This window comes from Haematobia irritans, chromosome 1, assembly GCF_050003625.1.
Source record: "Haematobia irritans isolate KBUSLIRL chromosome 1, ASM5000362v1, whole genome shotgun sequence".
Taxonomy (NCBI): Eukaryota; Metazoa; Arthropoda; class Insecta; order Diptera; family Muscidae; genus Haematobia; species Haematobia irritans.
In genome coordinates, this window is record NC_134397.1 from 88,187,056 (window position 1) to 88,202,179 (window position 15,124).

General features: G+C 31.0%; 1 protein-coding gene and 1 long non-coding RNA gene across 2 annotated transcripts in view; one reads left to right on the top strand and one right to left on the bottom strand.

Annotated features, from left to right (window-relative positions):
- Positions 1 to 7,522: 7,522 nt before the first annotated feature.
- Positions 7,523 to 15,124, bottom strand: part of Ube2g1 (ubiquitin-conjugating enzyme E2G 1) — a 43,491-nt gene continuing 35,889 nt past the window's right edge. The window contains exon 3 of the mRNA XM_075291096.1: positions 7,523 to 8,127. Within this exon, the coding sequence (XP_075147211.1) occupies positions 7,770 to 8,127 (358 nt within the window). The 3' untranslated portion in view covers positions 7,523 to 7,769. The remainder of the gene's footprint in view (positions 8,128 to 15,124) is intronic.
- On the top strand, positions 13,370 to 14,648 carry LOC142221380 (uncharacterized). Its single transcript, XR_012718016.1, has 4 exons — positions 13,370 to 13,630; positions 13,724 to 13,989; positions 14,084 to 14,322; positions 14,390 to 14,648. It is a non-coding gene; the product is annotated as an uncharacterized LOC142221380 (long non-coding RNA).

Sequence of the window (15,124 nt, forward strand, 5' to 3'; positions counted from 1 at the left end):
ATAAAACCCTGTCTGATACAAATTTTACTTTAGTTTATCAGAATGTTAGGGGACTTAACACAAAATTATGCAACCAATATACGGATAGCTTTGGCTTTGATTATGATTTGATTATATTTACTGAAACCTGGCTTCAAAGTAATACCTTAAACACTGAAATCTTATGCGACAAGTACCAAATTTATAGATGTGACCGCACAAATGGTTTGAAGAAATCTGGTGGCGGCGTCCTAATTGCTGTTTCTTCGAAATTTGCTTCATCAAAAATTGATATTCCAAATGAACTTCAAATTGAATATTTAGGAGTGAAAATAAGGTGCGGCCATAATTCATTGTTTGTGACTTGCTCCTATATTCCTCCTGGTTCTTGTAACGATGTTTATAATGCTCATTTGACTGCTATCCAATCGGTCCTATCTACTGCGAGATCCTCTGATTTGATTGTTTTGTCTGGTGATTTTAACATTCCATCTGGTGATTTTAACATTCCATATTGTGAGGAAATGAATTACTCCGTACCAATGCTAAGAAATGGATATCAATCTGAATTTGTTGAAAACTTGTTAAAAGATGGTCTTTTTCAAATTAGCAACATACAAAATTCGAAAAATAAATTACTTGATTTATTTTTTACAAATGAACTAAAAGATGTGTTTTTATCACCGTTGTAAATCCTGAAGATGTTCATCATCCCACTGTCTGTATGAATATAAATATGTCTTTTTCGAGATCTATGCGAAAAAAACTCGTATTGAAAACTGATAAAATATTCTCTTTTAATAGAACTGATTACGAAAAACTGAACTCATTACTATTAAATGTGGATTGGAATAAAATCTTACCAGCGAGAAATCTTGATGAATCAATAAATACATTTTATGAAACTTTGAATTCATTCATTGCCCAATCTGTTCCATTAATTCGAATAACTTCTCACACTGGTCCACCTTGGAATGACAGTAAATTACGTAACTTGAAGAATAGAAAGAATAAACTTTATAAAAAGTATAAAAAATCTGGATCTGTGACTGACTACGCAAACTACTCAATTGCTCGTTCAGAATACAACCTGTGGAATAAACAATCCTATAACAATTATTTATCGAAAATTAAAAATGAACTGAAGCTTAATCCAAAGTCATTTTACAGATTTGTTAATTCTAAACGTCAATCAAATGTGTATCCAAGAACCCTTCACTATGGTGCTGTTGAAGGGGATGATAATGAATCTATGTGTAATTTGTTTTCAAAGTTCTTTGCAACAACTTACTGCCATAAGGATTTCAAGCAATCTGATGCGTACCCATATAAGATACAGGAATATTCGACATTCACTACTCCATTTATTTCTCCTGATATTGTGATGAGTTATATGGAAAAGATAAAATGTTCATATCGCCCGGGCCCTGATGGGATTCCCAGTAACATCCTCAAATATTGTGCTCATTCTCTTTCGACTGCTCTTTCATTTCTGTTTAATAAATCTTTGCGCACAGGTCACTTTCATACGTTGTGGAACAATTCATTTATCATTCCGCTATTTAAAAATGGAAGCAAGTCAGATATTACGAATTATAGAGGCATTGCTAAATTAAGTGCTATTCCAAAACTGTTGGAGAAAATTATTTCTGATAGTTTGAATCATCAAGTCTCCTCTCTTCTATCGCCTAAACAACACGGCTTCCGTAAATCTTGTTCGACCATAACAAATATCTTGGAATTGACTACAATGATTAATGAAGGCTTTAGAGATCGTTTACAGACTGATGTCATTTATACTGATTTTAGTAAGGCGTTTGACAAAGTAAACCATTCACTTTTACTGTACAAACTGCATCGCATGGGCTTCAGTGAATTAATGGTATCCTGGTTTGAAAGTTATCTAAAGAATCGTACACAATTTGTAGTATTTGATAACATTATTTCAAAATCAATACATGTGCCTTCTGGTGTTCCACAAGGCAGTCATCTTGGCCCTCTATTGTTCTGCTTATTTATAAATGACCTTCCATCAGCCATTAAATATGGTTACACTCTCATGTATGCTGACGATGTTAAAATTATAAAGGTTATTCGGAATAGTGATGACCAATCCTTACTCCAATCTGATCTGAATAGCATGTACAGTTGGTGCTCATCAAATATGATGGAACTGAACATAAGGAAATGCAAGCATATCTCTTTTTATAGATTAAATTATATCGACACGAATTATAACTTGAATGGCACAACGCTTGAAACTGTTGAATCCTTTAAAGACCTTGGAATACTTTTGGATCGTAGGCTAAATTTTAGATCATTTGGATCATTTGGATTTGTCAAGCGCTGGAGTAAGGAATTTTCTGACCCATTTGTTACAAGAAACTTATATACTTCACTTGTGCGTCCTATCCTGGAATATGGATCTGTAATTTGGGACCCACAGTACCAAATTCATTGCAATCGTATTGAATCTGTTCAGAAACAATTTTTACTGTTTTGTTTACGTCGGAATAACTGGACACCTCAAACCTTGCCGTCTTACAAAGAAAGACTATCGCTCATCAAATTACCTACACTGAAAAGTAGACGTACCATGCTGAATATCTGTTTTATGGTTGATTTAATTAACGGAAGATTTAAATCTGACTTCCTTATTAACAGCATATCATTCAATGTACCCTTTAGACCTACCCGCAACTTTGAACTGCTCCACATTGAATACTTTCGAACGAACTTTGAAAACAACGATCCACTTCGCCGTCTTTGTAAAGAATTCAATAAATTTTATTATTATCTTGATTTGTCAGAAGAGAAATACAATGTAAAGAAAAAGATAACATTATTATTAAATACTTGATATATTAACAAACGATATGTATATAATGTAATATATTACTGTTAGGGCCAGTTTCTTAATGTTGTTTTATTATTTATCGTGTCGATAAAACAGCTGATCCCATACAAAAATTTTACTAACCGGAGGTCTATCCTCCGGTTAAAATTAATCGGAGGATGAGAAACTGGCCATTAGTCTGTAAGGGTTTAATCCATAGATGAAAATAATAAAAAAAAAAAAAAACATACGCTGCACAGTGGTCGGTGCTATATAGAGTTAGCGGCCAAAAATACTTCCAGTATAGGTATCATCGTGAAACTTCGGTCACGGCTTTATAATTATGTCAGGACTATTAAATGATAAAATTGGATTGATTGATGACGTTTTGGTATAGCCCCCCATATAGACCGATCTCCCGATTTTACTTCTTGGGCTTCTAGAAACTGTATTTTCTATCCAAGTGGGCTGAAAATTGAAATCTAAAGGTATATTAGGACCAAAAGTTGGTGTGCTAAAAATGGTGTGTATTGGTCCATGTTTTGGTATAGCCCCCATATAGACCGATCTCCCACTTCTTTTACTTCTTGAGCCTCTAGGAACCATAGTTTCTATCCGATTTCCCTGAAATTGGAAATCTAGAGGTATTTTAGGACCGCAAATAGGAGTGCCAAAAATGGTGTCTATCCCCTGCCAGCATTTCAAAGTTCCATTTCATCCTCATCGCTACCACAGACTCGTATGTGACACTGCAACAATCGCCAACTGTGATAGTATTTTGCCATCACTATTCGCAAGAAAGTATTTTGCCATCAATATTGTTACAAGAGCCATTTTATATTTTGTGAAACACCAAGCACAACTAGCTTCTTATAATTTATTTAAATAAAAACGATAATGAAGTGCTGAAAACATAGTTATTTCGCTTAAAATTGTGAAGGGTATATTGGTGAACAATTTTTGACTTTCCAAATGGAATAAAGTGATGGTTTTTCAAATATTTTTCCAGGCAGGCTGCCTCCATTGGGAATAAATGCACTGGCTGTAACATGTACAACATGTAACTTGCAACTTGAAACTCAATTAATGCTTTTATTAATGCATAAAAATATGTTAAATGTGATGTGATAGTCCTATAAATGTTATATTTACGAGAATTTATAAATGTTTAATAAAATTAATAATCATCTAAACAATCGTGTTTTACTTGACCACAATGATTCTTTTACAACTATCTTAAAATGCACTTTCTCTGATTGTTTGAAGGGGCTTTTATTGGCGTCTTTTTAAATGTATCCAGAAGGGCACCTAATAATTGCACTCATGCGATACTTTTTTGTAGTAACTTGGCGTGGAACAACTTCTCAATAGTGACGGCGCTTTTCCGAGGAGTTTTGGATATCGTATACGACTGTTTTCGACATAGTGGGGATTCTCAAAAGCGCCCCCAAATTCAAAAAATGTTGGCAGGGTCGGTCCATGTATTTATATAGCCCCTTTATAGACCGATATCCCGATTTTACTCCTTGGGCTTCTAGAAACCGTATTTTCTATCCGATTTGCCTTCAACTTCAAATACAGAGGTATTTTAGAACCATGAATAGGTGTGAAAAAAATTTTGATTATAGGTTCATGTGTTGGTATAGCCCCTATATATACCGATCTTCCAATTTTATTTTTTGGGCTTCTACACGGATGAAAAAGACTGTTTTTCATATGTTTGGCTATAAACATTATATGTTTGGAACACAAATTTTTAAACACAATATTTTTGAGTGCAAGCATATAATGTTCATAATCTAGCATAACATGTTTGGGACATATATGTTAATATGTTAGAACATATTATGTTTGGGACATAAAATGTTTGTAAATATAATATGCTTGGATGCAAACATATATTAATTTAGAAATAGCCTATAAACATATATGTGTTTAGTAGCTTGGAGCGCTATTTAACAGGGAGCGATATTGAATTAAGTTGGTGGTGGTTGCTTGTTATTACAAAATTAACATTTTATTTTTCCTTGGGCAATTGATCAGCTACTTCTTTGATCCTTACAAACTGTGTGGTCCGCTGTTCGAATCCCCGTCCGGCAAAAGGTAAAATTAAAATAAAAAAATCATACAATTGAATAATTTATTCTACAATGTTTGTATTACAGAAAACGGTGCTAAGAACTAAAAAATCTCGTGGAAGTGAGAAAGATGTGGAGGAATATACAATTGGGCAGAAACAAAATTTTGAGCATTCAGGTCGAAAACCTATGTTGTTAGCACCTATATTACCTGTTTATTTTCATAATTCATTATGATTGTAAATATATAAATAAATAAATAAAATTTTGAGCACAATATTGTTTGGGAGAATTTTTTTAAGCATATAATATTTTTGGGTGCAAAATGCTTCCAAACATATTATATGTTCACATAATAACATATTGTTTTTTGGAAGACAACATTATTGAATTTGGATGCAAAAATACAAAATGTTTGGAACTTAGACTACCCAAACATATATTGTTTAGACCAATATGCTTTCAAACATATTATATATTGGAAGAGATCAAACATATAAATGTTTGGGCAATAGCCAAAAATGTATATGCTTGAAGCAAAATATGTTTGGGAGTATATGTTACAGAAGCGATTTTTTGTGAGCGTGTAGAAAACGTACTTTCTATCCGATTTGCCTAAATCTAAAATTATTTTAAGATCACAAATAGATGTAAAGGAAATGAGGTGAATCAGCCCACGTACAGACCGATCTACCGATTTTACTCCAAGGGCAGTAGTTTTTATCCGATTTTCATGAAGTTGTAAAACAAGATTGTTTTGAAAATTCGCCCTATTTTCATCGATATATTTTGAACCACTTAACTTATCACAGATGTTATTATACACGTTTGTTTGACATCTCAATAACTTGCATTCAACTACAAACAACCATATACTCGGACATTTCTAGCTCGAGGTATAATTTGTTTTTTTAGCGAAAAAAGTCAGAAAAACTAAAAATAACGGGATATCTCAAAAACGGTTTCATAAACAATTTTTTAACCTTCATTTTCGAATTCAGCAGATAAAAATACATAAGAAATGTCGAAATGTCATTAAATGTACATTTTCAGTGTAAACTAGTGGTAACAAACACCACACAAAAATTCATATTTGGATATAAAGAAACAAGACCACTTCGGTATTAGGGAGATAGCACAAAGGGGGGCAAAAGAAAGCAGCTGATTTTTATCAATTTGAAATCTTGAAATATTAACTAATAAATCACAAAAAATCCCATTGGAGACTTCAGGGGGAACACAACTAAAACTCTACATAAAATTTACATATAAGAACGAACGAACGAACACGAAACAATGAGACTGAGAAAAATCGATTTTATAATAAATTTAAAACAATTTTTATATATATTTTTTTTTATTTTAAAATATAGGTAATACCATTTAGTTCAATATTCATTTCGATTTATTTCGATATAATTATTTTTTCTTTTGTTTTATTTATTTAAAAGTGCACTTAATGTTATACTTTTTCACACTTCAAAAACCAACTGCTTACTTGCTCTCTCTTTTGAAGCCGTTCTTAAAGAGTACAGATGGAATAAAACAAAAAAATACACGTTGTAAAACCTTGTTTGCATAAGAAACAGTGGTGCCACACTATTTGACAAATTTCTAACTTGGATTTTTTATTTTTGGCCAAAGGGATCGACCACTGTGCGCTGATGGGACTCGCTCACGCTGCGGAGAGGAGTGCTGCTGCTTCTGCTGATAAGAAGGGCATTGTGCTGAAGATCTCTCACTAGTTTAGTCGCCATAAGTAACATATCATCATTCTCATTGGCAATGTTAATAGCTTGTGTGCAGTTGAGGCTGGTATCTGCCATTGTTGTTGTTAGAAAAAGCAGAGGGTAATATTGATGTTAATATTTAGGCTGTTTCTTTTTTGTTGTTGTAATATTCTTTTCGTGTTGTTTCGAATGCTTTGATTATTGTTTATGTTTTGCGTTTCAAGCTTTTATTTTATAATTTGATATTTGTTTTTCACTATGGTAACAACTGGATGACATTGTTACACTTACAGCTGTTCCGAAAAAGCGATTTATGTGCAATCTGGCGGTATTTAAGTCTAAAGAAAAAGGTTTTTTATCGGAGCAAACAAAAACACGTCTGTACGCTACGAAAGCTATGCTTTGTAGCCGTGTGAGTCAGAAAAATTAACTTTTTGTGAGGTGTGAAGAAAGTGTGCAGTGTGGTGTATGTTACAGTGCGGTGATATTCAGAACAGGCATGAATATATGGCGAATTCAAAAATGTATCGTAAAAATTCAAAATGATAAGTGACTATATGATATAGAATTATTAAAGGTATTCGTTGCAAACAAGTTGAACCATGTGTTCAACAATAGGTTACAAAATAGGGGTATTCATTACATGAGTTAGTGCGTTTTCGTAAGCTTTTCACAGCGCAGTCCATATAACGTAGATAAAATAAAGTATAAAAAATATAACATTTAATTTTTAACAACACTAATACTCGTGGTTGTTTGTAGAGTTTAGTTAGAATAGCTATTAAAAAGTTATGGTTGGTGGTTTTGTAATCCTTTAGCATATTGAGATGTAAGCTTTCACCTGATTTTTGTATACCTATTGGATTCCCATTAACACAAAGTGATGAAGATTAAAGAAATTCCGAAGATTTTAATAAGGATTTATTGGAATTGATGTTATTGAACATTTTTCTAAATTTGCAATGAAGTTTTTACAATTTTAAAAAATTAAAACTCTTTATAATTTAATGCAATAAATACAGAATTAAGAGCTATTTAACTCGAGATGCAAAAGTAATACGTTATTAAGGAGAAAATTAGATTCATGTTTTTTTCATTCAGATTGGTATCAAATTGTAATTATAAATATACAAATACAAGCGAATTCTACGAGCATTCTTCCTGACTCTTCCTTACACATCGCGCTACTTTCCTTTTGAATTCGGGATACGATTCTCTCCATTCCTTGGCAGCGTCCACGTTAGCTGGAGACTCGTCGTTTGGATCAGCAAGCATCGATATCACAGATATCAATATTGTCTCAACAGTATGTACTGGTAACCAGCGTTCAGAAGCCTTCTCATAACCCCATTTGTCGTCTCCAGGCTCGTGTAAAATAGAAATGCAAACATCTCCATTTTTTTCAATGTTTGGATGCCATATCTCCGTGACAAATTTCATGCGAGGTGGACGCAATGGATACTCTTTGGGGAAATATAAGTGTGCTTTAAAAAAGCCGCCTTCGCTGCAAATTACAAATGTGGAAATTTAATTAAATAAATGAATACAACTTCAAAATTTACTGTGAAATGTGTATGTAACTGTATATGTTCAAAGTTTCGTAGTATAAAAGGGTAATATCCACTTCGGTAGTGTGCTTTTGTATATTTTACATTTTTGGTGCATCTAAATTTTTTCATGTATTTAAATCAAACGTATGTGTAAAAAAATAGTAAGACTTCCCAATAAACACAGGATGAGCGTTTTTCAAATGCAACAACTTTTCAGTTTGAGGGTAAATATAATTTTCAACATAAATTCAACTTGACTTGAAACAGCTCATCTTCAATATATCTTCAAATTGGTTGCAAATTACTTCCAATTTGCCAAAATGTTGATGAAATCTTTGAAAAGGTGCTGAAGATAATATGAGAAAACTTTGACAAAACACTACGCTAAAACTGCAACGAAAAAACCATGTGGTTTTCAATACTTATTTGTGCAACGAAGTTCGTGGTCAATTGGAAGAAATAAAAAAAATGGAAAATTTTAGACAAATAACTGAATTTACTCCAAATAGTTTATAATAATAGGCAAGTGAAAATAAAAAAAAAAACATTAAGGAAGTCACTAAATGTATATCTCTTTGCAGAAAACTAAAATTATGGATTCTACGTTCTTGAAAACATTAAAAAGCTGACCGATGAAAAAATGTTGGACAATTGGCTGTGACTGCTTCAAATAGTTTATAATAATTGGTAAGTCAATATGAAAAATTAAATCAACATTTTAGAGAAGTCACTAAATTTAAATCTTTTTGCAGAAAACTAAAATCTTTGGATGCTACATTCTTGCAAACATTAAGAAGCTGACCAATGAAAAATGAGTGGCTTATCGACAAGAAAAAGTTTCCAGAAACCTTTCAAAGTGGAACCAATTAAAATTGTTAAAAACAACCAATTGTTAAAATCAACAACTTCTGGATGAAAATGTGCATCACATCGTCAGTTTAATTTACATCCTATTATCAGTTTAAAATGGATATTTTGTGAATTCCTTCTGCTAGGAATCTATTCTAACACGCGGTCCAACACGTTCTAATTTCAAATTGTAATGCTGTTTTATGACACCAACAGGAAGGAAATCGAATTATCAATGCAAAAGTGTTTACAAATAATGTTTAAGATATTTAATGTTTTGTTGTTTGTTGTTTTCTTCTTATTTGTTGATATGTTAAATAAGATTATTATTTTTCAATTGGTATTGTAGTTTATTATGTAGTGTAGTGTATTATTATATATTTTATTTTGACGAAAATTAATAAATTATACAAAATTCATAGAATTTTGGCTTTGACTTTCAATTTGAAGTGGGGATATCATTCATACAAATTTTGGTTGAAAAGTATTTGCAACGATGTTAATTTTTAATTTGACTCGTATCAAAAATTGTTTGAGAAATTATTGAGTAGCGATGCATTTCAATTTGAGGATAAAATTTGAGACATTATTGTTTATGTGTTGTAATTTACTGTTGAGGGTAATGTCTGTTTTTTGTTGAGAACGCGATTTTCTCAACAATTTCTCAAATTGTATATCACACTAATCCTTTGAAAAAATGTTTGAAAAATTGTTGAAATTTAGCATTTTTCAAACGTTTGTGTTTATTGGGTTCGTTCATAATTATAATTTTTTATTTATTTTGGTAAATCTATTTCTTGCTTCTCAAAGTAAAATAATATCCAGCCACAATACACTTATGTCAAAGATTTTGCTCCAGTTTGTTGCAAGTTTAAAAACAGCTCATCTTCAATATATCTTCAAATTGGTTGCAAATTACTTCCAATTTGCCAAAATGTTGATGAAATCTTTGAAAAGGTGCTGAAGATAATATGAGAAAACTTTGACAAAACACTACGCTAAAACTGCAACGAAAAAACCATGTGGTTTTCAATACTTATTTGTGCAACGAAGTTCGTGGTCAATTGGAAGAAATAAAAAAAATGGAAAATTTTAGACAAATAACTGAATTTACTCCAAATAGTTTATAATAATAGGCAAGTGAAAATAAAAAAAAAAACATTAAGGAAGTCACTAAATGTATATCTCTTTGCAGAAAACTAAAATTATGGATTCTACGTTCTTGAAAACATTAAAAAGCTGACCGATGAAAAAATGTTGGACAATTGGCTGTGACTGCTTCAAATAGTTTATAATAATTGGTAAGTCAATATGAAAAATTAAATCAACATTTTAGAGAAGTCACTAAATTTAAATCTTTTTGCAGAAAACTAAAATCTTTGGATGCTACATTCTTGCAAACATTAAGAAGCTGACCAATGAAAAATGAGTGGCTTATCGACAAGAAAAAGTTTCCAGAAACCTTTCAAAGTGGAACCAATTAAAATTGTTAAAAACAACCAATTGTTAAAATCAACAACTTCTGGATGAAAATGTGCATCACATCGTCAGTTTAATTTACATCCTATTATCAGTTTAAAATGGATATTTTGTGAATTCCTTCTGCTAGGAATCTATTCTAACACGCGGTCCAACACGTTCTAATTTCAAATTGTAATGCTGTTTTATGACACCAACAGGAAGGAAATCGAATTATCAATGCAAAAGTGTTTACAAATAATGTTTAAGATATTTAATGTTTTGTTGTTTGTTGTTTTCTTCTTATTTGTTGATATGTTAAATAAGATTATTATTTTTCAATTGGTATTGTAGTTTATTATGTAGTGTAGTGTATTATTATATATTTTATTTTGACGAAAATTAATAAATTATACAAAATTCATAGAATTTTGGCTTTGACTTTCAATTTGAAGTGGGGATATCATTCATACAAATTTTGGTTGAAAAGTATTTGCAACGATGTTAATTTTTAATTTGACTCGTATCAAAAATTGTTTGAGAAATTATTGAGTAGCGATGCATTTCAATTTGAGGATAAAATTTGAGACATTATTGTTTATGTGTTGTAATTTACTGTTGAGGGTAATGTCTGTTTTTTGTTGAGAACGCGATTTTCTCAACAATTTCTCAAATTGTATATCACACTAATCCTTTGAAAAAATGTTTGAAAAATTGTTGAAATTTAGCATTTTTCAAACGTTTGTGTTTATTGGGTTCGTTCATAATTATAATTTTTTATTTATTTTGGTAAATCTATTTCTTGCTTCTCAAAGTAAAATAATATCCAGCCACAATACACTTATGTCAAAGATTTTGCTCCAGTTTGTTGCAAGTTTAAAATTTTTTTATATAATTTATTGATTTCTATACTCTCTTGATATTAAAATCTTATTGGACTACACATTTTCTGAAATAGAATTATGGTGGAGAGTTTGTCTCAGACTAGTTCACGATGTTCTGTCTATGGGGTAATCTTACCAAGTTGTCACAGGACGTGTGCTTTGGATGAGTCCATGACGTGTCCTAAAGTGTACATTTACCACGTCAATGACACACACATATTAAAGTGACCGGTCCCTTCCATACACTTTTTCCAGAACTAGGACTGCCCAATACACACTAGTCCTGTGCCGGTCCTACACTATTAGAAAAATATGTTTTTCATATGTTCCGATATAAACAAAATGTGTTTCGGGCACAATTTTTAAACACAATATATTTAAGTGCAAACATGTAATGTTCCTAAACTAACACTAAATGTTTGAGACACGTATGTAAATATTGTTACGTTTTTATATTGAGGCGTATTTAATTATCCGATAATTAAAACACAGTTCTTTTTCCAATAACGACAATCTACAATTTATTTGTTTAACTGATTGGTTTCACTTATTTGCTCTACGATGTGTACTGTATAAACTTTAGCTTACGACTGACTTGACAGCTCTCTCCGCTAGGGGTTTATATACCGAGATATGACGATTTCGAATGTTCTCGCTAATTGGCCTACAACCTTCTAGATTAATCTACTACTATCTGGTACGCACATATTTATCGGCTAATGTTCATTGTCTTGGCTATCTAGAACATTCTATCGGGCGTTATTGTACAGGTGATATGGCACACGTACTTTTAGGCTTATGCTCATTGTCTTGGCTAATAATCTAGTGCATTATACTATCTGGTAGATGTCGTGCAGGCATAAATGATTATGGTCATATTACTACAACTATAACAATAGTTTATTATTTTCGTGAGTGTAGTTGCCATCAGCATGACTCACATGAGCCACGACAATTTTATGTCACGTGCACACTTCTAATTTGTACAAAAATTTATTTAGCAAAGACGACTATCGAAAACCTTTTATCGGGAGGTTCGAGTGTAATTTACATTGGGTTTAGTGAATTACCCTAATTTATTCTGATAATTGGTTGACAATTTTCCTGCAAGTACACTGTTAGAAAAATATGTTTTTCATATGTTCCGATATAAACAAAATGTGTTTCGAGAACAATTTTTAAATACAATATATTTAAGTGCAAACATGTAATGTTCCTAAACTATCATTAAATGTTTGGGACACATATGTTAATATGTGAATATATTATGTTTAGGACAAGAATGTTTCATAAAAATAATATGTAGATGTAGAGACTGTTTCTACGTGATTGATTGAGTTGGACGTGTTTTGTAAGGCTCCAGATCGCCGTGGTTAATTTCCCAAGAAAACGGCGGAGTTGCATATAGTACGTGGAAGTGATGATTTCTTGATTCATTGGTTAGCTGTTGTGAAATCGCTCGGATATAGCGTAACCGGTGAGAGGATATTTGTTTTTTATTTATCTTAATTTAAGAAACAAATTTGCAGATTTGATATAAACAAACTCATATGAAAACAAAATAGCTATATCAGCTGGCCTTGTCCAACGAACATTGCGATGTAACATATTCGATAAGCCTAACGAAAGTTATCGATACACACAAAAAATTATCACCAAAATTTTTTCAATTAAACACTTAATTTAATTTGGAAACGGATTCAATTAATATGTTAATTGATTCAATTAATTATTTAATCAAATCCGAATAAAAACCAATTAAAAAACTGATTGATATTTGTTACTTTTCCAATTAAAATATTAATTGATTCAATCAATTTGTTCATCAATTCGGAAATAATTTTCAAAATTTTTCCGTTTCCAATTACACATGTGATTGATCTAATCACCTTTGTGATTGAAATTGAATAATTTTGAGCAATGGAAAGAGCGAAAAGAGAACAAGAGAATGGGTATTTATTCAACAATGTATGATGGAGAGATCAGTCTGTGGAAGTAACTCGTAACGAACGGTTGGGTTTTTGTTTTTCGCGTAAATTGAAAAACATGATTGGCGAAATTCTGTCAGCTGCATTCAAAATGTGTGCATAAATATTTTGAACGCAACAACAAATCATAGCAAAGGGTTGAAATAAATAAACTGTGCAACAACAAATGGCCACGTGGTAAAGGTTGGAAAAAAATATATGAGAGAACGCATTTGAAATTACCTGTGTTTGTGTTTTGTGGCATTGTAAAAATGGAAAACAATCTACGTTTATTAAAGGTAAGAAATTGTGAAATGTGAATACCGTTTTACATTGAATCCTGTTTACATTAAACGGACTAAAATAATATATTTTTTATTCATTTCTTTTAGTGACCAATTTTATTTCGTGAAAGTTACCAATTAATCCCATCAACTCCATCCTTTTATCAAATATATAAGAATATGTTTGCAATCAAAAAGTGGGTACACTCATAGTTTTCTTAAAACCGGTATGAGTTTGTTGGAAGATTCACCTTGAAGTTGCGAAGTAGCGTTGGCATTAAATTGCATTTTTGTTTTACCTGCCTTTTCCAGTTTGAACCCAAGTAGAGAGCAGTATATCTGATATATAAACTAATGAGATGAATTATGTAATGGTAAAAAAGTTCTTTCTTTTGGATTTTAAAATATGAAAAATATCCGAAAATAATAAAAATATGTATTTTCCATTTATATTTTTTTTATTTCCAGAATTTGCAAAGTATCATCAATATAATACCAAATACATTGCTTTGCCATTATTTTTGTCTTTGATTGGTTCAAATTTTAATAGACGATTTCAATGTGTGGAACTTTTGGAAAGGAATTGTTACTAAAATGAAATTACCGAGCTCCTTAATACACCTTTTTATGCTAAAAGACTACAACTGCAAAAGAAGATTATAAACCTGCAATCTGGAACTAAGAATTGAATTTGATATTCTATGCAGGTAATGTTTAACAAAATCAAGTTTTAATTGAACAAAATTAAATTCGAATTATTCTGTTTACTTTCAGAAAAACTAATTTAGCTTACAGGCTGCTGATTTATTGGAAATCTAGGCGCATCTACATATTATAAGGAACATGCTGACATGGTTATTATTATAAGGAAGATAATGATTTATATAGTTTATTTATTCACCCTATAGTTGTTATTGATAGTAATTGTATGTGTAAGTTATGTTAGAACAGAACACAAATGACAAGAACCAAATTTATTTGTCTATTGCATAATTCAAAAAATAATAAAATATTAAATATGTGTTATTACCTATTCTTTTTTCTTTCTTCTTATTTACGACAACTGAATAGTTTAGTTTTCTTTTGTAACAAACAGTATATGCTTAAACACCGACAGGTGCATATGATCTAGTTATTAGGCACCTTTAAACTATATTTTGTAAATTTATTTATAAAATATTTTGCAAATAAAATAAAAATAAAATAAATATGTTTTATAAGAAACACATATTTCCTTTTATTTCAAATAAAACTAAATACGATTTTGGGGTCGCAATATATAAATTTTTTGATTGAAATTTATAGCCAATTTCAATTAATTATTTAATTGAATGAATCAAATAGTTGATTGATTTTTGTCGCGAAATTAATTAAAATTTTAATTGATTCAATTGAGTTTTATGTTAAAAATCAATCACGTTTTTAATTGATTCAATCACACAATTAATTGATTCCGTGACAAAAGTTTTTAACTGAAAATCGTGTTGGTTTTCTATCAAAATGGGTGAT